Below are 27,756 nucleotides of genomic sequence, written 5' to 3'. Positions count from 1 at the left end.
GATCTGTTACAAATTTAGTACAAGTGGAATTTTTGCTAATCGTTTTTTATTGTCTACTTTATTCATTTGAGTTTGATTTGTTTTACCACCTCTACGTTTTGTTCGGATTCATCACAGGCTCAAATGAAAACACTGGATCACTTAAATACTGATAAAGGGTGAGTTCATGTCAAATAAAGCAAATTTCTGAAAAGGTTTGTTCTTAATAATTTATAGTCAGATTGAATGTATATTTATCTACAAGCTAACGCCTCTGCGCTCTTAAATCAAGAAAAGTGTTTGTTTTTTCTAAGGATGGGGCATTATCTGGCAACCAGGGGACACAATCTGTGTCAATTGCGACTAAAGGCCGTAGTAGCCTAAATCTGACTGGGGCTTTATTTTTAACACGCGACCCAGACGTAGCTTAACGTAACGGGTTGATCATTCGTTTTTCTGTTAGCTTGTTGCTCGTTTCTTGCCGGTTATGCTAGCATTAGATGTAGCGCTAATGACAGGTGTATCAAGGTAAAAATAAATAAAGAGAGAAGAAACGGGACGGCGCCTTTCTCATTGGTCGTAAAATAAGATGCTTTAGAGACGCTTCTGTCTTTGTTAGGAATTAGCTTTTTCCTCGCAGACACTCGGGTGGCTTCGAGGGGGAGCGAACCGGACCGTAAACATGAAGATAATTCTGAGAACCGTCATTATTTATAGACAGTAATTAACCCACGGGGCAAGTTTATTGGGGATTTCTCTTTTGTCGTTTTCGTTGGGGTTTGTCATGTGTTTTAGTTTGTAGTAGACAGCACAGAGACCGCGACATCAGGAGGCGATAGAGATTATCAGCGGAGGAGAGCTGGGTGCAGATAAAGATGGTGTTCCGGAGTGAGGAGATGTGCTTGGTGCAGCTGTTCCTGCAGTCCGGCTCGGAGTATGACTGCATCAGTGAGCTCGGGGAGCTGGGGCTGGTCGAGTTCCGAGATGTAAGTAGAGATACACACACACAATGATGCAGGCAGATATTAAAATAAATAACTATCACCATTTAAAAAGTATTCAATTATCTATCTATCTATCTATCTATCTATCTATCTATCTATCTATCTATCTATCTATCTATCTATCAATCAATCACACTTCTGCTTGTAGGACAAAAGTAGTGCAATAAAGACCTTTTATCCCATCATGAGTATAAGAGTAACTTTCAGATATGAGAACTTCTCAGAGAGGTTGTTCATTCTGGCTGCATGTGTGTATTTACTGCAGCCACCTGACTTGTGATGCTCCTCTGGTTTCAGCTCAACCCCAGTGTCAGCTCATTCCAGCGGCGCTTCGCCAGCGAAATCAAGAGATGCGACGAGATGGAGAGGATTCTGGGTAAAGAGCAGCATCTCGCCCACCTGGGATGAGGGTGCCGCCTTAGCATCTCACACATGTCACAGTTATCTGTTTAGTAAGCAGTGTTTTTGATTCCTGTTTCTTGTGGACAGGCTACCTTCTCAGAGAGATCCAAAAGGCTAAAATAGCCATTCCAGGAGAGGATGATGGTCCACTCGCTCCTCCACCCAGACAAGTGCTGGAGATCATGGTAAATGCTCAGAAAAACACATTTCATTTGCTTGTTTTGCTGTATTTAAAGAGCAAATTGCAGGTTAAATTTTTTCTATTTCATATAAAATGCTGTCCAAAAATACTATTTTAAAAGCTTATTGTGGATATTTGGTTTTAAAATGCATAACAGCAGAGTTTTTCTAGTAGAACGTGGCCTTTCTCAGCAAAGCTTTTTTCTAAATGTGAACTCTGACGTAACCAGAAGCTCGCTGCCTCAGCTCAGTGTGGAGAGTGGCTAGTTTTAGGGTAGAGAGGTCATGTGATCCAGTCAATGTGTGTGTTTACTAGTGTTGGACTGTGTTCATGTTGATAAACTATAGTGTGTGAAGGCTGTACCAACTCCAGCCTGTCTGGACATCGAGTCCACGGGTTTCCAGGCAAGAGAAACAACGCCTCTATCTCCGTGTCTGAGGGCGTTTTGTGCAGCTGAAAAGACGGACTTCTGTAGCCCACATCTGTCGGTACCGGGTCAGGGAGGTCTGCGCTGGGCTCCAGAGACCTGTGGCAGGGTTTAAAAAATTTAATGCGGATTTCTGGAACTCCGATCACCGTCAGAACTAGGCCACAACCGACCACCAGAAGAGACATGCAGCTCAGCTGGTTTCCGGGTCAGAACTGGATCAGAACCGCCGTCTGGACTACCAGGAGAGGATGCGCGGCTTATAAAAATACCAGCTCGACTGTCTCACTCGTGTTTGGGTCCAATTCAGCTCACAGAAGCCCGCATGAGCTCCAGAACCAGATCACAGGCATCTCTCTCTCTCTCAGCTCAGCGGACCAGCCGAGCAAGCTTTCTGGGTCGGAACCAGATCAGAACCACCGTGGACCTTTGGGGAAGGATCGTGTGCAGCTTTTAAAAATATCAGCTCAACTGGCTTGCTGATGTCTGGGTGGGATCCAGCTCACAGAAGCCCACATGAGCTCCAGAACCCGATGACGGGCGTCTCTCTCCCTAAGCTAAACTACGATACATGAACGGATATTGGCGAGTATGAGACTGCTGACAGGCGCTCATTAGTATTAATATTATATTAACTGACTGATACTATTTTAATTGTCTGGTACACGATAGTAATCTGTACAATATTGTGATGTTCGCACACGAGTTTAAGCTAACATGGTTAACTCACCAGACACCTGCTTCTCCTCCTTAATCTCTCTACTTTGGCCGATGGTTTCTCCCTCTGGTTTGTTTCTGCTCTCTGGGGCGAGCAGCAAACTCATAACTTTATAGTTTTGGTCCATCATGAGTATAACTGTAAACATTTAAAGTTTCCTCCGTGTCAGAGCCGGCATTATTTAAGCTAACAGGACTCCCTCAGATGAATGACGTCACTTGGTTTGGCCAAAAAAAAAACTTTCTCACAAAAATGACTCTAAAAGCCTAAATAATTTATGTTTGTGTAAAAAAAATTGTTTTAACCGAGTTTCTATTATGTTTCTCTAAACATTGGCTCATGGGAGTCTCTAACCTGGAATCTGCTCTTTAACGCCTGTCCTATTCTTTCCTAACAAACAGCTATTCTTGTTTTAAGATTACAAAATATCAACAAACTGAGGATTTACTTTATTTATTTTCCTTCTGCTGAAATTCAACCAAACGTTTATATTGTTGGTCAATTTTACAATGTTTGTTTTTAATTCCCCAGCATCAAACAGGGTCAATGTCTGAACTATTCACTGTTTCAGCACAGCAGCAGAGAATAAACCCACTCTGAAACATAAATATTGGAAGAAAAACACCAGAATCACTATTATAGATAAACAATTTTCATTGGAAGAGCTTTCGAACACTGGTTTGGATTTAAATCTAAAAATTTCCAGATTTTGACTTAAAGTTCTCTCAAGTTGTGAAATACCTTTTGAGTGTAAACAAACCACCTATATTAGAGGACGACCGATCTAGGTTTTCCTTTACCAGTACCGATATCTAGACGTTTTCCTCCTCATTTTCATGCTGAAATGTTACTGATAACATCAGTTGATGCATAAACTTTCTGAAGCTGAATCAGTTCTTGAACTCTAAATGTAACCAACTTTTAAACCTTAACTTTGTGCGCTGCTCAGTGTTTAAGTCAGACACCTAAATAAAGTTAATTTAGAGTATTTATTATGCAGATGGTCTAAGTGAACGTAAAATATATATTTAGATAAAATTCTGCAACAGCACTGAGCTGCCCAAGCATGTACCTGACTTTAAAGAGCAAGTCACCCCCCTACATGAAACTTACTCCACTCCCACTTCATGTTTGAAAAATGCAACAAATGCTGTTGCCTGGCAGACCAAGAGGGAAGAGCCGCTAACAATCACACACACACACACAGGCTCACAACAGCATTGTGACATCATAATGTACCAGCTAACGTCATTGTGTACCTCTTAGCCAATAGCGATGGCAGATTTAAATTCAAATGTAGTTCAGAGTTTTTACCTGACAACAGCACAACACTGACAGTTTTAGGCAGAATATTAAAATTTTAACAAAGATTCACTAAGGTGCCACATTATTGACTACACGTGTCTACAGCCCGATTAGACACTCATCTAGATAGTTTATCGACAAAAAAAGGTTGATTTTGGGGTGAGAGCAAGTCACCCCCTTTCAGATTCTTACTCAACTCCCACTTCCTGTTTGAAAGATGCAACAAATGCTGTTGCCAAGCAGACCGAGAGGGTGGAGCTGCTAAAAAATGCACACACACACACACACACACACAGACTCACAACAACATTTTGACATCATAATGTACCAGCTAACGTTCTAGGGTACCTCTTAGCCAATAGCGATGGCAGATTTAAATTCAATTGCAGTGCAGAGTTTTTACTTGACATCGGTGCAACACTGACCGTTTTAGGCAGAAAAGTAAAATTTGAACTAAAATGCTACACGTTTCTGCAGCACAATTGGGGGTGACTTGCTCTTTGAATCAGCTTTACTAAGGACAAATTTTGGCCAATGTATAAACAAAGGTAAACATCGGTATACCCCAATTGATAAACCGTTTAATGAAAAAGCTTTTAAATACTGGTTTGGGTTTAAATCTGAAGTTTTTCAGATTTTGACTTGAAATTTCCTCTAATTGTGAATTACCTTTACAATGTAAACAGACACCTTCTTTTGTAGGCAGCGCACAGATGAGACTGTAGAGAATGTAATATTCTGAGTTATTACTAGGATCATTTGATTACAAATTTCAAACCTTGATTATTTTTCTTATTTATATTATTAGCAGGGAATCCCCAACGTGTGCATGGCTGAACAGCTTGGGAGTATTTTATTTATTTTTCTGAAGTCCAAACGTGATTAAAACCTAACATTAAATAAATATCAGCCTGTTCCATCTGGCTGATGGTAATCAACAATCCAAATATAATTTATTCTGTTATAAAGGAGCCAAGTTCCTTTTTTCAGGATTTTGCTTATTCCCTTCAAATCGTTGCTTTATTGTCTTCACATTTAGAGTCTGAACTGTTACTTCAGACCACCGGTTTACTCCAGTTGTTGTGTTGTAGCTCCATAATTCAGAATGAAGCTGGTGTTGTCTCTGGTGTCCAGGAGCAGCTTCAGAGGCTGGAGATGGAGCTCTGTGAAGTGGCCAAGAACAAGGAGAAGCTCCAGCGGAACCTCCGGGAGCTGACCGAATACACTCACATGCTGAAGATCACACGCACCTTCATACACAGCCGCTCCAGAGTGAGTATCGTTCCATTTTACCTGCTCGTCTCATTCCATCAGATATAATTTTCGCTAGGGATGCGCAATATATCGGCATCAATATCGGTCCGATAAATAAAACTGGACCAATATTAACAACTGATACTTTTTCCATCTTGTCTACATTTGTTTATCTATTTCAGAGGGTGAGGGGGGTGGTGTGTGTTTGTTTAGCCATGTGACAATTATTGTAATCATATCAGAAGCCTAAATGTGTGTGTTGTGTGTACATAACAATGTAAATTCAGCTTTAAAAGTTTTCATTCCATACAAAATCTGCTGATTTTAGAAGCATTAATGTCTGTATCGGCCATAACAGTGATATTAATATCAGATATTGGTATCGGCCCAAAAATTTTATATCTGTGCATCACTGATCCCCACACCTTCAGGTTGATTTTCTTTTGTTTGTTACGTACTTGGACTGGGACTAGCACAGTCCTAATGTAAAAGGTTAACATGTTCCTTTTTCTAACTAGCATGAGGCTCTTGGTCCTCAGTATGAAGAGTTCCCCACCGTGGAGACTGGCTCGGTGACGGGATGCACCGGGATGCAGAGACTCGGAGCGAAGCTGGGGTGAGCTGCAGTATCAGTCACAAGATTGGAAGTCATCTTCTGGTCAGAAAACTCACCCTAATCAAGTTTCTCCTCTCCTGGGTGCAGCTTTATTTCTGGGCTCATCCAGCGGGTGAAGGTGGAGGCCTTTGAGCGGATGCTGTGGCGAGTGTGTAAAGGTTACACCATCCTCAGCTACACAGAAGTGGACGAAAGCCTGGCCGACCTCGACACCGTGAGCTGAATTGTTCAAAGGCTGTTTTGTGACTTTTTATTGCTGCTTTGAGTTCTTTAGTGACGTGTTCCTGAACTGCGTGATTTCAGGGGGAAATAGGCAAAAGTGTTGTGTTTCTCATCTCTTTCTGGGGAGATCAGATCAGACAGAAAGTTCAGAAAATCTGCGACTGGTGAGAGCGATTCTGTTTCTTGACTTTAACCTGTTATTTTCTCGCACACTTTCCTTTGTTACCGGCTTTTGTCTTTTCCAGTTACCACTGCCACTTGTATCCGCACCCTGAGAATGACGATGAGCGAGCAGATGTGTTGGACAGTTTAAGAATACGGATCCAAGACCTCAACAATGTAGGACAGGATGCCTCTGAAGCCCACAGCATGCTCTCATGATCTCAGTAACTCTTGTCTTCTGCAGGTGCTTCATCGCACCGAGGACTACCTGAGGCAAGTCCTGCAGAAAGCTGCTGAGTCAGCATACTCCTGGGTTGTGCAGGTGAAGAAGATGAAGGCTATCTATCACATCCTCAATCTGTGCAGCTTCGATGTGACCAACAAGTGTCTGATCGCAGAGGTGTGGTGTCCCGTCAGTGACTTAACAAACCTAAGAGGGGCGCTGGAGGAAGGTTCGGTGAGTACGATGTGACAAGGGTTAAATCTGTTTGTTTTTTATTTTAACAACCTGATGAACTTTAAGGTGGGGATACAAGATTATTGTTCATAGTAACTCAAATACTGAAGTTATTTGAAGTGGGCACGCCCTTGTGCGGGAGAAAAAAGCCCGTTGGTTTTGATGTTTCACCACCGGCTCAGTAATGGCATGTTGAAGAATGAGTTCAGATCTGAAGTTATTTAGTAAAACAAGAAGTCACACAGTAGCAAAAGGATTGAGTTGGCTGTTGATCAGTAACTCCCTCATTTGGTGAAGTTGTCTTCAGTGGCGGCTGGTGAAAAATATTTTTGGTGGGGCGGTGCTATTTTTTTTTAAAACAGACTTGTGCTTTCTGAGCTTTGTGAACAACTTCACTATTTCCTGAATTAAGCACAGCTCTTTTATTTCCTGTCTTACATCATTGGACAAACTGATTAATCCAGGTGTCTGACTTTTGGCACGCTGCCTTGCAGACCAAGGTTGAAAAATACTGCATTAAATTGCACATAAAATAACACGACCATAAATGGTAAATAGGCAATGCAAGAGGCAAGTAACAAAAACATTTTGTTTAATTTCAACATTTGAGTGAACACCAAAAATTATGAGCAGGTCACTGTTACAGTAATGGTAGTAAACACCACTTAGACAAAATGCCAGAAATTTACACTGTTAAATATTTCTGGAGTGTTGTGCCAAGGTCAACTTTATACAAAGATCAAGTGGATGCATTTGTGTGTGTGTGTGTGATACCTCAATTGTACAGAAATTTTGCCCTTCTGTCCTTCTGAGTGGCAAAGCTCTCGATGAGCTTTTTATTGAAGTCAGGAATGTTTGTGACAAGCTTTTTTTTCCATGGAGAGCATGGCAAGAGCATTCAGCCCATCCTGTGTCATGGTGTTCCTCAAGGAAAGTCTTAATCCTCTTTAAAGTAGAAAAGCACCTTTCTGATTCGGCTGTGGTCATGGGTGTGGTGACAAGAATCTTCTTTTGCATGGCTCAGGATGGTGTGAAAAACCTGTCATATGATAAATAAAAAACAACAGATAAGTACATAGGAAACACTTTCATAGGAAATAATGTCATCAGTATCCTCTTACAAATGTCATATTTCCCAGTTTTTGGGACAATAAAACATTTCTGATTCTCAATCAGATGTTTTTACATTTGAGGTAAAAACATCTAATTGAGAATCAGAAATGTTTAATTGTCCCAAAAGCTGGGAAATTTGTTTGCTGCAGCAGAAGTGTAACAAGTAAAATGGAATCAGATTGATGTATGTACAAAATTACATGAAATACACATTTACGTGATTAAATATGTATAATAGGTATGTGTGTTGAAATTAGTTTTTACAGTTATTGCACATTAAACATGTTATTAAACAAATGTCCCGGTTTGTGGGACAACCAAGGATTTCTGATTGTCTTGTTCACAGAAATGTAATGTACAGCTTACCTCTGCACCCAGCTGCTGTTGTTCCCTGCATGGCAACGTTAGCTCTGCTGCCTAGCATGGCTAGCTTCACCATGTTGTTGTCCATGTGTGCCCGGGATGACTCGTGTTTCTTCACCTTCTCAGAAAAATGTTTCATGTCTGTAACTCCTGACTCATCCATGCCTTATCTGTCCCAGCCGTTTTGAATAACAAATACGGAAAGCAAAATAACGCATTAGCGTGATTGCATCCAGCTAGCCAAGCCTTCCTGGTGTACCAATTTTGGGAGAAGCGTCGTGTGTACAGTTTACCTCTCTCCTTCTCCTGCTGGCTTATCTTTACGTCGGGCTGATCTGGTCCAAGCTCTTTGACATTAAGTTTTTCCACCATAGTTCTCCTCTCGAACGGATACTGGAGAGGAGATCGAACTGAATTCAGTGGCTGCTGAGATCCGGTATCCATGCTGGTTGTAGTCACTGGCGGCGTCCATGTTACATCTGCGTCACGACCAAAAACGACTCTGCCGAGTTCTACCGAACACCAACGAATCCTTTGGCGGTAGCTCCATCGCCCATCATGCTTCTGAAACATTCTGAAACAACGTCGACGCTGATTGGATACATTCCCATTCCTACCCTTTGATATTCTTGTCAGCAATTGGACAGCTGGTCTCGTCCTGTTTGGGCGATTGAAAAACAGCACACAGCCTCCACCGCTCGGCAGAGACCAATATAGATATATATATATATATATATATATGATTTATTTTTGTTACGAAACACACAATTAACTTAGAATATGTGATTATTGTTAATTTTATTATTATTTTTTTAAAATAAAAATTAAAAACACGGAAAAACTGGGAGGGTGGCGCCCTATCGCCCTCTACTGGCCAGCCGCCACTGGTTGTCTTACTGTTTCTGACAGTCATCTGGTGTCCTTGTTGGGCTGCTTCAAGTAGCAGCAAGGCTGTCTGACTGAAAGTTAAAAGGTAGATAAAAGGGGTGTAACGGTACGCTAAACTCTTATTCGGTTCGGTGTTTTGAAGGGCTCAGTTCGATGAATTTTGGTTTATTATTATTATATTTATTTATTTATTTAATATCTGAAGCAGTTCCTATAGTGAGCAGAACCAGGAATCATCACAGGCTGCTAATCTAGCATGATGTATTTAATTATTTCACAGGTTATTTGCGCCACAGACGCCATACATAGATGCCCCGTGGACTGGCGCTGTCCATTGGAGATGCCGTCGTGGCCGACCACCATTTTACATTGATTAGCCCCCAGTGTATTCATTTCTACTGAGGAAGGTGCTTACCCAACTAAACACATTTTATCAAGCTTTTTCCCAAAATTAAACACAAGGTACGGCATGATAATGAAAGTATAAATAGAATTAAATAAAAATAAATATTAAAAATAAAATCCCATCAGGTAGACTAGAAAAGTCACTACTAATCCCATGTGATCTGTTTTCAATTGTACCCTGGTTGTTGTAACCGTAGGCTGCACGGAAACGGACATAGTTGCTCACTCTATGGACTTTGGAGAGTGAGGAGACCCATCCAACATGGCGGCAACGCTGTTACACTCTCCAGCGCCCAATGGGGCGTCTACGTATTCATGTCTATGATTTGCGCAGCTCACTCTCATAGAGACGAGTGTTGTGTTTGACGTGTTTTTATTTCTTACAAACTCACCTCACACCGACCAGAGTTTCTTCTTTAAAACTCGTATTGAATTACGAGCTTCCTCCACGCCGTATTTTTCGTTGTAAGATGAAAAATTTACATCAGTTGTCACAGCGGAAACTTCAGCAGACATGTTTGTTTACATGTTTGCCGCTGCGTGCCTGCACACTGTGAGAGAAGGGAGGGAGAGGCGACACGATGCTCCGTTCAGAGTCTCTACAGACTCCAAAGTAGCAGCAACAGTCAACTGGTTTGATCCGCTCTGAAAGATGTTGATCAAAATCTGAAGATCACATTTTTTTAATGGAGACCGGGCGCGTGCAGCCATCATGCATCTTTCAATACAGCGTCCATGCGAAAACTCGCCGAGGAACTTTTATCCGCTGCACTCAAGTCACGCAAATGTGTGAAAAATTCATTATTTTACAGAAAAAATTAACAGAAATGGTACGCAGGTGGACGAACCGAACTGCCCGAACCGAAATGGTTCAAGTAACCCCCGTGAATCGTTACACCCCTTGTAGAAAATCGTGCCATACCACTTTATTTGTAGCGTGCTTTTAACACGGCATTACAACCGACCAAAGAGCTGCACATAATTAAACAGAACAGGCAGAAATAGACAGGTATGTCATAAAAACAGTTAAAGAACAACACGATGGAGCCACAAGATACTAATCCACAGTTTAAAAATTGAACAACCACAGTGGAAAGGATGATGACTTCATGTTTAATGGTTTAGGAGTTGAAGGCCAGGGAGATGTGGTGTGTTTTAAAGCATGATTTAAAAACTGCAATAGAGGGCTTGTCCAACCTGGAGAGGTGGTGATTTCCAAAGTTTTGGGGCACAGAGAGCAAAATCCTTTTCCCCGCAGGTCTTCAAACGTGCCTTAGAGAGGATGAGGAGGAGCTGATCGGCAGACCTAAGAACACAAGGAGGGTGGTAGAAATTGTGGAGTTTGCTCAGATAGGGAGGGATCTGACTGTTCAGCGACTTGAATGCAAGAAGCAGTCACCCGAACACAACCTGCCACAACAAAATAAAAGCTATGTTATACTAATGGAAGGCCTGTGGTGTTCATTCTTTAACAGTACCAGTTTATTAAAATTTTTGGGGTATTTGAGATTTTCTGGTTTTTCTTATTCATGCAACAGGAAAAAAGTCTTTAGATTAATAATCTAATTAGTCATTAGAATAGTCAACTGTTTAACAAATTAATCACCAGAAACGAATAATCGTTTACTCCGAGAACTACGTACAAGCAGGAGTTGGAGTAGCCTAGCCAGGGTGTAATAAAGGCGTGAATCACCGATTCTAGAAGACGGACACTTGGGATGGGCTTTAATTTAGACATTCTCCTAAGGTGGTAGAAGCGGGACTTTACTGTGCTATTGACCTGAGCATCCATCCTCAGAACCAGGTCCGTTTCTAATCCAAGGCTGGTAACTGTAGAGGTTACATTAGGAGAAGGAGAGTGGAGGTCAGGTGGCTGGGTTGCTCTGTTATTGTCTGGGATAAAAACAATGACCTCTGCTTTAGAACCATTCAGCTAGAGGACGTTTTCTGCCAGAAAAATCAGAACAGGATTATATTCAGTCAGAACTGCATGTCAGGTGGTTGATTGCTTCTAAACATTCCCCTGTTTGAGGTTTCTGAGTCATCAGTATGATCTGCCCTTGAAACGGTAACATGTCACCAACAATGTGGTTACAGAGTAACAAGAGTTTGTTCTTCAGAGTTTCAGAAATATGGACTTGATTGGGTGGCTGTGGTTTAGGGGAGGGACTGGATGGAGCTGGCTCAACCTGGTTCAATCCCAGCCATCGACATGCAGTCCGGTCCATAAATATTGGGACATCGACACAATGCTAACATTTTTGGCTCTATACACCACCACAATGGATATCAAATAAAACGAACAAGATGTGCTTTAACTGCAGACTGTCAGCTTTTACTTGAGGGTATTTACATCCAAATCAGGTGAACGGTGTAGGAATTACAACAGTTTGCATATGTGCCTCCCACTTGTTAAGGGACCAAAAGTAATGGGACAACTGGCTTCTCAGCTGTTCCATGGCCAGGTGTGTGTTATTCCCTCATTATCCCAATTACAATGAGCAGATAAAAGGTCCAGAGTTCATTTCAAGTGTGCTATATGCATTTGGAATCTGTTGCTGTCAACTGTCAAGATGAGATCCAAAGAGCTGTCACTATCAGTGAAGCAAGCCATCATTAGGCTGAAAAAACAAAAGAAACCTATCGGAGAGACAGCAAAAACATTAGGCATGACCAAAACAAGAGTTTGGAACATTCTCAAAAAGAAGGAACGCACCGGTGAGCTCAGCAACACCAAAAGACCTGAAAGACCATGGAAAACAACTGTGGTGGATGACCGAAGAATCCTTTCCCTGGTGAAGAAAACACCCTTCAGAACAGCTGGCTAGATCAAGAACACTCTCCAGGAGGTGTATCTGTGTCGAAGCCAACAATCAAGAGAATAATCCACCAGTGTGAATACAGAGGGTTCACCACAAGATGTAAACCATTGGTGAGCCCCAAAAACAGGAAGGCCAGATTAGAGTTTGCCAAACAACATCTAAAAAAGCCTTCACAGTTCTGGAACAACATCCTACGGACAGATGAGACCAAGATCAACTTGTACCAGAGTGATGGGAAGAGAAGAGTATGGAGACGGAAAGGAACTGCTCATGATCCTGAGCATACCACCTCATCAGTGAAGCATGGTGCTGGAAGTGTCATGGCGTGGGCATGTATGGCTGCCAGTGGAACTGGTTCTGTTGTATTTATTGATGATGTGACTGCTAACAAAAGCAGCACGATGAATTCTGAAGTGTTTTGGGCAATATTATCTGCTCATATTCAGCCAAATGCCTCAGAACTCATTGGACGGTGCTTCGCAGTGCAGATGGACAATGACCCAAAGCATACTGCAAAAGCAACCAAAGAGTTGTTGAAGGGAAAGAAGTGGACTGTTTTGCAATGGCCAAGTCAGTCACCTGACCTGAATCCGATTGAGCATGCATTTCACTTGCTGAAGACAAAACTGAAGGGAAAATGCCCCAAGAACAAGCAGGGACTGAAGACTGTTGCAGTAGAGGCCTGGCAGAGCATCACCAGGGATGAAACCCAACGTCTGGTGATGTCTGTGTGTTCCAAACTTCAGGCTGTAATTGACTGCAAAGGATTTGCAACCAAGTATTGAAATGTATAAGTTTGATTTATGGTTCTTATTCTGTCCCATTACTTTTGGTCCCTTAACAAGTGGGAGGCACATATGCAAACTGTTGTAATTCCTACACTGTCCACCTGATTTGGATGTACATACCCTCAAATAAAAGCTGACAGTCTGCAGTTAAAGCACATCTTGTTTGTTTCATTTGATATCCATTGTGGTGGTGTATAGAGCCAAAAATGTTAGCATTGTGTCGATGTCCCAATATTTATGGATCTGATTGTATAATCCCAGCTTCCCCACCGTAGAAAAGGTGTAGTTTTTTCTTAAAGGGGGTTTATTATATCCAGCTCCCCTTTTGCATCCTTTTTGTGTTGGGATCTTGTGTAAAGAGCTTCACAAACATGTTTTATAGACCAGAGAACATATGTCCCCTTTAACGAAGCCTTCTAGATGAAACAAACAGTGTTGCCAACTCAGCGACTTTGTCGCTGTTCCTAACGACTTTTTGACCCCCTCAACAACACTTTTTCCAAAAAGCGCCTAGCGACAAACCTAGAGACATTTCTCAGGACACTTTGCTACTTTCTGTAGAAGTTTCTGGTAGATATTCCCTACAGATTAGCAACAAAGAAACCATTTGCACTCTGAACCGTTCTTCCGGGAGTAAGGAAGGAGAACGATAATCTGCACATGTGCACGAGAACTGACTAATCATAAACTGTTTTCAGCTGGGCGAAGACAAAGGCACAGCTGCAGAGCTGGAGACCCCCGACTTACGTCTGCTGCTGCTGCAGGCTCACACTTCTACTAGAGACGGCGCAGGCGTCAACCTGCCATCTCTGGTTCTGCAGCCGTCAGACACTTTGGTTTTTCCTGCAGTTGGCAAATAAAGTCAACGGGAGTTTCAACTACCGTCCCGTTTACACGCGCAGCTCTGTAACACATCTGAATTTCCTTTAGTGACACAGGGATGGTTATACCATGAGACACCCGCTCCCTTTTGCTCGGTGCACCGTTATTATCACGATGGAGAGAATACACAACAGAGAAGTTGAGAAACTATGAGGTGTAAAAAAAACCCCAGCTTTTTAGGAAAATGTCACATTAACACATAAAATAGTTTTTTATTTTATTTTCCTCCCTTTTAGTCCTAAAAAGACCAACATGTTTTTAAAATCTTCAATGAGAGAGAGGGAGAGAGAGAGAGAGTCATTTATTTTTGTCAAGGTAGTGAAAAGTAAAAAGTCTTTTGGTCTTGTGTGCTGAAGCCCTTGTTGTGTTGGACAAAACCTCGGTGGTTGTGAGGTTTTTTATTGGGTAAGAGTCTGGAAGAGGGGTTACTGATGATGGTGACTTCCTTGGACCACTAATGTGGGAATATGAACTTGCAATATGTTGTCTCCATGTAAATAAATGGGCTTCTCTACAAGATTTATTTATCTGATTTAGTATGTTTGTTAACGGTACTTCAGTATCTTAGCTGGAGTTACTGCCTGCTCATTTTCTCATATTTCATCTCTCTCACCGTTTTTCATATTGTTCTTTTCAATCAGAGAAAAGGAGACGCTACTGTTCCTTCCTTTGTGAACCGTATCCCCAGCAGCGATACACCACCAACACTTTTAAGAACTAACAAGTTCACAAGTGGGTTTCAGAGCATCGTGGAGGCTTACGGGGTGGGGGACTATCGCGAGGTGAGCCCAGGTGAGTACCGCGTTTTCTGAGGGACAGTGAAGTATCCCTCGTTTGTGTTTCAGAATATCAGAATAAACACGTTTGTTTTGTTTTGTTACTTTCAGCTCCCTACACCATCATCACTTTCCCCTTCCTGTTTGCTGTCATGTTTGGAGACCTCGGCCACGGGACGGTAATGAGCCTCTTTGCCCTGTGGATGGTGCTGATGGAGAAGAAGCAGAAGAAGAAGCGCTCCGGTAACGAGGTGGGTGCGTTGCCGTCTGTAAGGTAGAATCAGATTATTGTGAGTCTGAACTGACATTGGTGTTTATCTCAGATTTGGGCGACGTTTTTTAGCGGGCGTTACATCATACTGATGATGGGGCTGTTTTCTATCTACACTGGACTCATTTATAATGACTGTTTCTCCAAGTCTTTAAACATATTTGGCTCTGGATGGAGTATTAAGCCAATGTTTGCAAATCAGCACTGGACGTGAGTATCAGCGCCGACGTCAACATTCCCTGCAGCATCTTAGTAGATCCATCCAGTTCTGTAATGTTTGTGGGTTTTTTTTTTTTTTTACCCTGCAGGAACAAAACAGTCCAAAGCAACTCTTTACTTACGTTGGACCCTAACGTGAGCGGAGTCTTCAGCGGTCCGTACCCGTTTGGCATCGATCCTGTAAGTAAAGCAGCTCCTACACAACAGCCGTTACGGTCTCGGATCCTTTTTAATAAAATGCTTTTAAACATTTCATCAGATTTGGAACATGGCTGTGAATCGACTGTCCTTCCTCAACTCATACAAGATGAAGATGTCCGTTATCATCGGTGTGATCCACATGAGCTTTGGAGTGGTGCTAAGTGTCTTCAACCATTTGTGAGTGTCCTTTGAAGAGCTGTCAGTTGTGTTTTTACGCAAATGTTTCAACTTTTATTTTTTTGCAATTGCAAAAAATAGAAAATTGAATAAAAATAGAAATGTAAAATTCCAAAAGACATAATTTATGTCTCTAAAGAAAGCAGCTAACTGTCTACAGACTAAAAAAAAGAAAAGTTGCTTCAATAACATCTGAGCAAATCAAAAATATTCCTCTTAAAGACAGAAAATTCCACTGAAGAAAAATCCCATCTGGAAAACTCCCAAGATGATTTAAATATGTAAGGAAACCCGTAAATACTCTAGAGTGCATGTCGGTGTATGAATGTTAAAGTCTCTGGGTTTGTCCTGTGTGCATCAGACGTGACTGCTCCTCCAATGTGTGCACAAAGTTTTTGAGTTCCTGGTTTAAAAACCTTCATTAGGTTAATCAGATGCTAAACGGGCCGTAGCCGGGATCTGCTGAATGACCCAATGACCTTGATTAAAAATTCTTGTTTTTGTTCTTCAAAGCATTAATTTAAACCCAAGAAGTCAAAACAAACACAGAAAATGTATAAACAAAACAAAATGTGTCGTGTTTTCTGCTCTTTGGTTTGAAATTCTGTAATTTAGTTGGACATTCAAGTTTAGATAAGGGTAACGTTTTCTAAACATAACGTTATCGTATATATATATATCAGTAACAGGGATGTGTATTTTTGAAATTCTGGCGATACGATACATATCACAATACAGGGGAAGCGATACGATGTATTGTGATACATTCAGTCAGACGTCACAAGCAATTTTTTTTACTAAATTTATTGTAAGAATGTTCAATAAACAGTCCAAACTGATACGTAACATGTTTAACATGAGGTATCTGAACCATGATGGAGGGATTTACATTTCAATGGTGGAAACAAAACCCGTTGCACACTGCTGCCAACTAGCGGGTGGCACAAAACGAAAAGAAAATACACAAATGTTTGCATGTAAATTCTTTCAAGAATTAGATACACGGCTTTTGAATATCGATGTAATAATCGCAGGAAAAATATCACGATATATTGCCATATCGATATTTCCGATACACGGCTTTTGAATATCGATATAATATTGCTGGAAAAAATATCGTGATATATTGCCATATCGATATTTTCTTACATCCCTAATCAGTAATGTTCATTTTATTATCTTTTTCTCCACTCAGCTTAACGATGTTATGCTGCATTTACTGTGTGTGTCGTTGTTCTGAGAAAACGTCCTACTTTGGCAAAACGTCCTACCCGTAGGAGAATTTTACGGTGTTTTACATGACACAAACCCTATCCCTCACCCTAACCCTAACCAAAGAAAAAAAGTACTAATACTTACTACGTATATATTTTCCTGCAAATATGACAGCGGAGTAGCATTCCCCTTTTGTGTTGTGCGCATGCGCACACATGCTCAGTAACAACGGGTAGGACGGTTTACCGGGTAGGAGAAATTCTCAGAACACCGTTGCTTGTTCACATACATGAGAGACACGAGCGTTCCTTTTACTGATGTTTAATGCGGTCTTGAATCTTCTTAATCTTTACACCACATGAACACCGTAGAACACTTTGGCCTGCTAGTAGACAAACCGGTAGACTTAAAAACACTTAACCTTCTTCTCAAATGTTCTTAATTGGCCCAAATTGTTCGTGCACATCAATAAAATCTCCGAAGCTACGAGAGACAGGAAGTGACGTCACAGCGTTCTTAAACACACCTTATCAAAATAAACCAATTCAAAATTACTCAAATATCAAAAATTATTAATTCTGTGCACCTGTAAATGCTACGAAATGTATTGAAAACATGAAAAATAATACTTTAAATAAACATGTTAAATAAACTTCCTAGGGCAGGGGTGTCAAACATGCGGCCCGCGGGCCGGATCCGGCCCGCAAACGGGTTAAATCCGGCCCGCGAGATGGTTGTGTAAACTTTATTTTCATACTTTACAATGTAGAGTGAAAATAAACGTATCATTGTGAGCAAGTTTTCTCTGTAATGATTATAAATAAAACAAAGCTGCGCTCAAGGCTCACACAAGAACTTGAATCACATCCTGAAGTTGGCTTCCACACAGGATGTGACTTCTGATATTGATGTGCTGGTGAAAGCTAAAAGATGTAAAGTAAAATGAGTCAAATATACTTTAAGTGCCGCATGAAACTGATCTAGCCATGTGATCTGTAAGCTCTTTGAATCACTAAGGAATGTTTTTTTTTTATTGATTTTTTTATTTCTTTCAAATTTTCAAGTACACTTCAGGTGCTGTACTTGTACTATTTTGGATACACTGTCCTCAGGCTCCAGCCTTGTTTTATATTGATTGTATTAAAACAAAGAAAACAATCTGAAGTTGTTTTTAATTTACTGGTCCGGCCCACTTGGGACTAGATATCCCTCGATGTGGGTCCTGAGCTAAAATGAGTTTGACACCCCTGTTCTAGGGCATTAACAAAATCACAGTGCCATCTTGTGGTGAAACTTTGAACAAAAAAGTAGCTTAAACTGCATTTACACTGTGACTTGAAATTAAGAGATCATAGCTCCTTTTGCTTTGCTTTTAAGTCTGTTATGCCACATTTCAACTAGGAAATATCCAAATTACCGAACTCTTTCAAACCTGGGTCAGCCTGATGCATGACTTACAATGAGACGAAACCTCAAGAAATAAAACCGCCATCAATCCAGGATTACACTAAAAAAGGAAAGTTTAAGTTTTTGGTTTTAATCTCATGTCTGACTTGGGTTACCTGCCTATGCTGCAGCATATTGTCAGACTGGGTAACGTAGCTCATCCAATAGTAACTTGCTGGAAAGTTCATTTGAGTGCTTGCTGTTTGTATCAATCTGATGTCAAGAACCACAAATGCTGCAGAGACCAGAGGGAAATCTGAGTTGAGTCACTACAGGAAAAACAAATATATTATAGAAGAAGAGAAGTAGAGCCAAGTGCTTTGGATCCTTGTATTCTGTTGTAAACTAAGCACAACTACCACAGAAAATCATGGAAAAGGAAGCTTTCAGTTAAATAAATGGATGACTTCTATGAGATCTGAGAATTTTGATAATGAATACATTTCTGTATGGTAGCAGCTGCTCCTGTATGCACCACACTAAGTAACAATCTGTTTCCTTCTGCCTGGGCCAATTTCACTTCTAGTACCTTCATTATTTATTTATTGCTCTTAAAATTTGTCACCATATTGATCTTTTGAGCCTCACGAGATCCGATCGATATTTCTCTACATTGCTATCTTTCTCCTTTCAGGCACTTCCAGCAAAAGTTTAGTGTCTACCTGGTATTTCTTCCTGAGCTGCTATTCCTGCTCTGTCTCTTTGGCTACCTGGTCTTTATGATTGTCTACAAGTGGCTTGTGTTCAGTGCACGTGAGTCCAGCCAGGCTCCCAGCATCCTCATCCACTTCATCAACATGTTTGTCATGCAAGGAAATGATATAACGCCTCTGTACCCTGGACAGGTTTGTACTGACACCTTCTAATCATCATGGTTGTTGTAAAAACACAAGTTCAGCCTGGTTCCTTTGGCTTCCACAGACTGGGCTGCAGATATTCCTGCTTGTTGTCGCCATGGTGTCCGTCCCCATGCTGCTGCTGGGAAAACCGCTGTACCTGCATTGGCTGTATCGTGGAGGCAAAGCCCTGCGTCGACGCAGAGTGAGTGCTGAATGGAAGGGGTTGCATTTTTTACTTTGTTTCTCAGTATCAAATTGCGTTTTTGTCTCTTGTCCCAGGGTTATGAGAGGGTGAGGCGTGTAAGTGAGGATGATGGCTCCATCACATCCACCTGTGACGACGATGAAGAGGAGGGAGTTGATGGACTGACCATCAGAGAAGCTCCTCCCAAACAGGTCAGGGAACAGAGACGAGCTGAAATGTGTTGATGCTGTTTTACACATCAGTGTCCTTATATCTTCTTTTCCCTTTGGTCTGTGTTTTTAGTTTGACTTTGCTGATGTGCTCCTGCACCAGGCCATCCACACCATTGAGTTCTGTCTGGGCTGCATTTCCAACACTGCGTCCTACCTTCGTCTCTGGGCTCTCAGCTTGGCTCACGCTCGTAAGGGCTGCTACCGCTGTGCCCTTTTTACTTTCTCTGACGTCTAAAGTAACTCATGTCTGTATCGCTTCTTGCTTTTTTAGAGTTGTCCGAGGTGCTGTGGGCCATGGTGATGCGTCTGGGTCTCAGGATCACCACAAAGGTTGGGGTGGTGTTTTTGGTTCCTGTGTTCGGTCTGTTTGCCACACTCACCGTATCAATCCTTCTGGTTATGGAAGGCCTGTCAGCATTCCTCCATGCTCTCCGACTTCACTGGTGAGGCTTTATGCTGTTTCATTTCAGCCTGACACATGTGGATGCTTACAGATGATCCTTTTCAAAACAGCGTAGAACAGATACTGTAATGTGGCACTAATCTGAAATAGAAAATTTTGTATCATCATGTGAAACTGAAAACTAATTGATGGGAACAGAAGCCTTATTTAGGAAGAAGAAACATTTTTTCAAAGATGTGCAACATAATTCCCAAAATTAAACATGAAGCCAACTAAATGTGACACAAAAAAGAAGAAACAATCTTTTCTATAGCACCTCTCAAAATAAAAATCATGAGGCGCTTCACAAAAACAAAAAATTTAAAATATAAAAAAATAATTTAGAAAATTATTAAAAATATGTTTAAAATAAGGAAAAATAGACAATTGTGATTCAAAAAAACATAGAGAGAGAGTTCATAGGAAAGAGGATCAGTGGATCCTGAGGAAAGTGGAATAGGTGGGGAGAGCAGAATAAGGAGAGAGTGGTGAAGAAGGTCATACAAAAGCCAGCTTGAACTGGTGTTTTCAGCTGCTTTTTAAAGGAGACCACTGAGTCCACTGATCTTCAGGCTCAAGGGGAGAGAGAGTTCCAGAATCTGGGGACCACAGCAGCAAATGATCTGTCACCATTGGTCATTTAGAAGTAACAATGGCACCAATCAAACCTGGGCTACCTGCAAGCAACTAAAAATATTCAGGGACAATCACAGTAAAATGTAAAAATGTTGCATAAGTAAAATACCAATAAATGAGAGGGTGTCAGAGCTGAGATGAAGCAAAGCTAAATTTAGATACAAAACAGACACTGAGGAGCTCAACAACTGAACAAAGGGAGGCACAGAGACACTAAACCATTTCAAGGACATGCAGGATGGCTTGAAATCAGTGCAGGACAATACAACATGACGCAATGAGTACGAACAGAAAAACCACTAAAACGGAGACATGAGGCAACAGCAAATAAAATGAATAATGGTATTTTAATAGAACAGTTTCAGAATGGTTGAATATATTGGCGCATGAACTGTTTATTAGAGCAAAAGACACTCTGATTCGCCTTGAAAAATGTGAGCAATACTGCAGAAAAATCGTTCATAGCAACATCATAAACATGGGTTTACCACTACTTACACTGTTGTAGTATTGAAACAATTCCACCACTAACAATATTTCATTTCCCTAATTAATTGTTGGCTGGCATAACAGTGTGTGTTTGGTTTCTGTTGGTCTAGTCAAATTTTAGTATTAAATTATTGCTAATTTTGTTAATAATTTAATGATAAAAATCCTCAAAAAATAGTTTTAAATGCATAAAATAAATTGGGGGCTTGTCCGGGATGCCCCTTCTATATTTGTCCTAACTTTTACTGTTTGATCTCAGGGTGGAATTCCAGAACAAATTCTACCACGGAACTGGTGTGAAATTTCTGCCCTTCGATTTCTCCCACCTGCCTTCTGTTTTTGAGCAGGACGGTTTGCTTTGAACCCTCAAAGGTGGTGGATGCTGGGAGACAGACATTACAAACAGGAAAGAGTGGGAACGATTCACTCTGTGACAACAACAACAACAAACCCTCAAGACTCTGAACTGAAACTCATTCTTGTAGCAGTGTTATTTCACCTTGGTGGTTTTTAATGTTCTCGGACGAGCTGACTGCCTTACTGCTGTACCCAGCAAATCCCTGAAGGTTCAGAGATTCAATGATGTTTCTTCTGTTTTATTTTCTTTTATTTTTAATGAGATTTAGTTCAGCTCTTCATGTCACAACAGTTGGGTGAATGCATTTTTCTTTTTCATTTACATTGTGCTGCATTAACAGGTTTTGTAAGCTTTACAACATGGTATTTAAACAGTTTTACAGTGCAGTGTGAATCATGTTAAAAGCATAAAAAGCATCCTGATGTAGTGCCATGCAGATTTATTTATGATAATATTATAGGGATGCCTTTGTTTGTTTTTAACTCCTATGTGATGAAAGAAAAGCTGCAAACATCAAAGTTTCAAGACAAAATATATCTAAACCCTTTTTGAGGCATTTTTTCATGACGCACTTTGCAGAAATGATTGTACTATATAGTTTTCTCAAATTACTGTGATGATGCCAAATTATTATCATATACACTGTTTGCTTAATTTATTATTTTACACATTCCCTGAAAGTTATTGACATAAAAAATTTACATTTTCTAGAAAAGAGAAAAAAAAATTCTTGGACTATACAGCTTATTGCATTTGTTTTTCATTATTCATGGTATTTATCTAAATCAATGTCTGTAAAGTAATATTTTACAGTTCTGTGTCAAATAAATGTTTGAGAAAGTCAAGCAAAAGTAAGCTCATTGGGGTGTTTATTTTTTCAGTAATGCTGGAGCTTGTTTTAAGTTTTACTGCAGTTTTCCACTTTGGTCTTGTTTTTCGAGAATTTTCTCATTTATTTTAAAAGATAAGATTGGGGAAAATAGTAAATTGTTTTAACCTTATCTTGGGTGTCAAATTATTACAACTCATATTAGAAAAAGGTGTGTTTTTAAAATGAACAGTCAACAGAAGTCGACCACTAGACTAATAATATTTTTGTCAGCTCTGTCTCATTCACATGGAGGGGGCGGGGCTTTAAATGTCTACTGCATCAGCCATTATAGAGGGGACGTTTTGGTTTAGTGTTCCAACTTGTTTATATTTCTGGCTTCAGTTATCCTACATGTTGATTTATTACTCAAGAGTTTGGTTTAATAAGTGTTGCAAATAATCCAAATAGAAAAAATGTTTCTTTCACTGTGTTTAACACATCTGCTCACACACTTAGGGGGATCCGGATCCTAACATTTAGAGAAGATGTCGGTGTTTAAAGGATATCTGCTTATCAAATGATGGGCTTAGTCCATCGCTGAAGCCTGAACACATTTGAATGCACCTTTGTTTTTGAACACAGCACTACAAACCTGCTTTTGAGCCAGAGTCTAAACTGAATAAAGTGGTAAAGACTAAGAGAGCTATTTCCTCATGAAATTAATATGTCATGAGGTATGTTACCGTGGCTACTTGAAGAAGGGAAACTACAATCTCGGACTCACAGCAAGAAAAAGTCAATAAGTTTGAGTGAAATCATTAACTCTAAAATGTAAACTAACCAGAGAAATTGTGAATACTGACTAGACCTGACTAAATCTTCTTAAATCTGACGTCCAGTATAATAATGCTAAAATGTCTGCTCAAGTTTGTGTAAGTCAGGGAATTTAGGAAAACTGCAAGAAGAAGCTTTTTTTTCTTTTTTAAAGTTACATTTTCATTTACAGAAATGCTCATATTCTGCTCTTATTTCACAAGTAGAGTCCCTCAGGGATCCTTTTGGAGTCCACTGCTTTTCAGTCTGTGTCATCTTTGAAGTCAATTTTATAAGAGACAGTTGGTGTCTGTTGTGTGTAACAGACTTATGCCATAGAAAGCCCAGATGAGCCATTTGAGATGAAGATCTCAGAACTCATTACCTCAAAGACCCAAAATATATCACATCATATCTTCCTAAGATCTATTTATCTTTAACTCTTTATAGGGCCAACTTCTATTTTCAGACACTTCCACTCTCATTGTGATGTCGGTGTGCCTTTTCACGAACTCTGAGAATTATGGGATTTCACACAGCCAATTCGAGTTCAAGCTAGTCACGGTTTGCGCCATGGCACCGTTCCACCAATCAGCATGGGGCAATGACGCACCATATATTGTGTCTGCAGAACCAGTAAACTGCTCAATTTCATCTTGTGTTTACAGTCAGATCTCTTAAAGTAACAATGCTAGGTCTATGAAACATCTTTTTAGGTAAAATCTATTGTTTTTTTTTTTCATATAACCTTCATAATCATGGTAACAGTAATAATAATTATAATATTGTATATATTTAGCAGTTTTAAACTAAGATTTATATGGAAAATTGAGGACAGTAAGGTGCCAGTAAATCTAAACATCAGGGATGATGATGAAGAGGAGGAAGATGACATTGAGGCAGATCTTTAATTATAACAGTCTAAATATTCTAATAATCTATGAGATCAGAAATGATATTAATTTTTCAATAACTTTTCAAAAATATTCTATATGATTAAAAAATAATGTTGACCAAAAATATAAATGCAACACTTTTGTTTTTGCTCCCATTTATCATGAGGTGAACTCAGACCCATGACTCTCAAATATTGTTCTGAATTTTGTCTATGTGTGTGTTAGTGAGCACTTTTCCTTTACCAAGATAATCCATCCCACCTCACAGGTGTGGCATATCAAGGGGCTGGTTAGACATCAAATAATGTACAGGTGTGCCATGGACTGCCCACTATGAAATGTTCACAGTTTTGCTTTATGGGGGGTGGTGGGGCAGAAAACCAGTCAGTATCTGGTGTAGCCACCATTTGCCTCATGCAGGGCAACACATATCCGTCGCATAGAGTTGATCAGGTTGTTGATTGTGGCCTATGACTGTTGGTCCACTCCTCTTCAATAGCTGTGTGAAGTTGCTGAATATTGGCAGGAACTAGAACATACTGTCGTATAGGCCAATCCAGAACATCCCAAACATGCTCAATGGGTGACATGTCTGGGATGTTTTCCAGGAATTGTGTACAGACCCTTGCAATGTGGGGCCGTGCATTATCATGCTGCAACATGAGGTGATGGTCGTGGATGAATGGCACAACAATGGGCTTCAGGATCTTGTCATGGTACCTCTGTGCATTCAAAATGCCATCAATAAAACGTACCTGTGTTCGTCGTCCATAACATACGCATGCTCACACAAGTACCCCACCACCACCATGGGCCACTCGTTCCACAATATTGACATCAGCAAACCACTCACCCACATGATGCCACACACGCAGTCTGCCATTTGCCCTAAACGGTGTAAACTGGGACTCATCTGTGAACAGAACACCTCTCCAACGTGCCAAACTCCATTGAATGTGAGTGTTTGCATACTCATGTCTGTTACAATGTCAGACCACAGTCAGGTCCAGACCCTGATGAGGGCAACAAACATGCAGACGAGCTTCCCTGAGACAGTTTATGCAGAAATTCTCTGGTTATGCAAACCGATTGTTGCTGCAGCTGTCCGGGTGGCTGGTCTCAGGTGATCCTGGAGATGAACATGCTGGATGTGAAGGTCCTGGGTTGGTGTCTTCACACGTGGTCTGTGGTTGTAAGGCTGGTTGGATGTACTGCCAAAATCTCTGAAACGCCTTTGAAGATGGCTTATGGTAGTGAAATTAACATTAATTTCATGGGCAACAGCTCTGGTAGACATTCCTGCAGTCAACATGCCAAATGCACGCTCCCTCAAAGGTTGCTGTTTCATCAAACTGCACGTGTCAGGGTGGCCTTTTATTGTGGGCAGTCTAAGGCACACCCGTACATTATTCATGCTGTCTAATCAGCCCCTTCATACGCCACACCTGTGAAGTGGCATGCATTAGCTTGGTAAAGGAAAAGTGCTCACTAACACACACGTAGACTGATTTCAGAACAATATTTGAGAGTCATGGGCGTTTTGTGCATGTAGAAAAAGTTTCAGATGTTTGAGTTCAGCTCATGAAAAATGGGGGCAAAAACAGAAGTGTTGCATTTATATTTTTGTTCAGTGTAACTTGTTCTTGTTTTTTATTTTGGAATTTCTCTTACCAGAACAGGGCCAACGTCCATATTTGATCACTTCATTTTCACTGATTTTCTACATGATAATAAATATTTTTCTAAATTGTAACAGAAATGCACTATTGTTTTACACCATAATAATTTTAAACAACCTTAATGAGTGCCTTATAACAGGTTAACCTTGATTTAAAACCTTGAGTTAAAGCAAATGTGCTGGTACGGGCTGTAAATGGTCTGCAGTTCAGAAGTCTAGACTATGTCATGGCTGCTTTAGATCCTGTTAGTGGAATATTATATACAATGAAATAAAGCCTGATAATTAACATACATGTCATAAGCTGACCTACTCACTCTGAGAATAACAACCCAAATTTTTCACCTGATTCCCAATTATTAACTGTTCTCCCCAGTAATTGTTACCTTTCACTTGTCATCTGAGAAGATTTCTAGACTGATAAAATCAGTTTACGTGGAGAAAGCTTCTTAGCCAGATTTCTTCAAAAAATGGTTTCTTTTGTTCACAGAATGACTGAAAACGTTCACCGATAATTATCATTTGGGTCAGTGTTTTACTTCTGAGTAATCACTTGGCCCCAATGGATGCATCAAGTTAAGAAACAGGAACAAGAAACCTGTTTGAGTTGCACATTCAAATTAAACTCTAGTTGACATTGTCACTGGCCTCACACATGTAAAGTATCAACAGTGTTTTTTGTAGATGTGTTTTTCTTCCAGTTGTTTGATCAAAATAGACCATGAAGACAGGTCAGGAGGTTGCTGAGACATTCAACTGCATTCAGACCTGTGTGTGTGTGTGTGTGTGTGTGTGTGTGTGTGTGTGTGTGTGCGTGCGTGCGTGCGTGCGTGCGTGCGTGCGTGCATGCGTGTGTGTGTGTGTGTGTGTGTGTGTGTGTTGCATAGACAAAAATGGAGCTCAATAAGCAAAGCAGGGTTTCAAAAAAGACAAAGTGAGGGAGGCTGGGTGGCTCTGCAGGTTTAGTGCAGCACTGTGATTGGTCAGTGGAGTATGTCTACTGAGGTACATCAGCAACACCTGAACAAGAACTTCAGAGCTTCTTCTAGTCTGCTGCCAAAGGTGAGTACTAATGTAATCTGGGTTAATGGATTTTTGCACAGATTGGACAAATGTAACAGCATGCTTATAAAATCAGTTTCCTTTTGCCTTCCTTTTAAAACTGCAATTAAACTACGGTACATTAAACATTTAATAATCAGAAGAAGTTGGAATTCAAAACAACAAATGTGATGTTGCTATTTGACATTATTTAAAAGAGTGTGTGTAAGCACAAATGCATAAGCATGCCTGACTGATCATACGTCTGTGTGTGAAAATTGATATTGTACTTGCTTTACCATCACTATAAATAATGAACTATTTTATTCTACAGATGTGACATATTTCATTAAAATGAGCCTGGTTAACGATTCTTATCTGACTGCAGGTTCAAGCAGTGAAACAGTAGAAACACGATGAGGAACATCTGGGTCTTTGTCTTTGTGCTGCTCATCCTTCCTCCTGTTTGTGGGCAGCAATCAGGCCTCAGATTTGTACAATTGACATATTATAGCATGATTGGAACTTGGGAAGAAGCCCAATCATTCTGCAGGAGCAGAAACACGGATTTGGTCACGATTAGAAGTGATTTAGAAAATCAAATAGATTTTGGTTTTGATTATTGGATTGGATTGTACCGAGACAATGTAACCGTACCATGGAAGTGGTCCAGAGGAAATGAGACAGCAACCTTTTTTAACTGGGCTCGTTATGGTAAGAATAACTTTCAGCAGCTTATTTTTAACAGTTTATTATTTGTTGTACCCATTCAGACATTTGTTCTTTCAATTTTACAATTTGGTCATAGCCTAGAAATCTAGACGGACAGTAGCCAAAGCAAATGATTTTGCTCCACATGTCGGTCTAGCCACACTCCATATAGTCTCAGTAGGCCAGACCAGTTTTGTGTTTCGCCAATCACGACGCTCTATTGGTTTGTTAGGCCAATCACAGCGCTCTATTGTTTGGTGGGCCAATCACGATGCTCTATCGATTTGTTAGGCCAATCACAGCGCTCTTTCTTTGGTGGGCAGGATGATGCG

At 40.5% G+C, this 27,756-nt stretch overlaps 1 protein-coding gene and 1 long non-coding RNA gene across 3 annotated transcripts; one reads left to right on the top strand and one right to left on the bottom strand.

Moving 5' to 3' along the window:
* Positions 1 to 343: 343 nt before the first annotated feature.
* atp6v0a2a (ATPase H+ transporting V0 subunit a2a) lies at positions 344 to 22,329 on the top strand. Of its 2 annotated transcripts, none has more exons than XM_015941208.3 (20): positions 344 to 965; positions 1,281 to 1,359; positions 1,473 to 1,570; positions 5,151 to 5,288; positions 5,810 to 5,886; positions 5,974 to 6,100; positions 6,190 to 6,272; positions 6,354 to 6,447; positions 6,515 to 6,727; positions 14,630 to 14,780; positions 14,876 to 15,015; positions 15,088 to 15,245; positions 15,344 to 15,434; positions 15,514 to 15,632; positions 18,928 to 19,138; positions 19,215 to 19,334; positions 19,412 to 19,528; positions 19,620 to 19,737; positions 19,821 to 19,992; positions 21,376 to 22,329. In XM_015941208.3, the coding sequence occupies exons 1-20, from the start codon at positions 855 to 857 to the stop codon at positions 21,476 to 21,478; spliced, it is 2,520 nt and encodes an 839-aa protein (XP_015796694.3). In that variant the 5' UTR covers positions 344 to 854; the 3' UTR covers positions 21,479 to 22,329. The 2 variants fall into 2 exon arrangements, with proteins under 2 accessions (XP_015796694.3, XP_015796688.3); XM_015941202.3 differs by having other exon boundaries at positions 5,789 to 5,886.
* Positions 7,692 to 8,781, bottom strand: LOC139070323 (uncharacterized). The gene is made up of 2 exons (XR_011520867.1): positions 8,207 to 8,781; positions 7,692 to 7,766 (listed from the first exon to the last, which is right to left on the bottom strand). It is a non-coding gene; the product is annotated as an uncharacterized lncRNA (long non-coding RNA).
* Positions 22,330 to 27,756: the final 5,427 nt, after the last annotated feature.

This window comes from Nothobranchius furzeri, chromosome 6 (genome assembly GCF_043380555.1).
Source record: "Nothobranchius furzeri strain GRZ-AD chromosome 6, NfurGRZ-RIMD1, whole genome shotgun sequence".
In the NCBI taxonomy this organism is placed as follows: Eukaryota; Metazoa; Chordata; class Actinopteri; order Cyprinodontiformes; family Nothobranchiidae; genus Nothobranchius; species Nothobranchius furzeri.
The sequence above is the reverse complement of the archived record's forward strand: the minus strand, read 5'-3'. Positions and strand labels throughout refer to the sequence as shown.

What these genes read in the sequence shown, in the direction of transcription:
- atp6v0a2a (XM_015941202.3), top strand. Translation starts at nt 855, where the DNA reads ATGGTGTTCCGGAGTGAGGAGATGTGCTTGGTGCAGCTGTTCCTGCAG. An exon ending in AGACTCGGAGCGAAGCTGGG is followed by an intron (nt 5,887 to 5,973) that starts GTGAGCTGCAGT and finishes TCCTGGGTGCAG; the next exon opens with CTTTATTTCTGGGCTCATCC. An exon ending in GGGCGCTGGAGGAAGGTTCG is followed by an intron (nt 6,728 to 14,629) that starts GTGAGTACGATG and finishes CTTTTCAATCAG; the next exon opens with AGAAAAGGAGACGCTACTGT.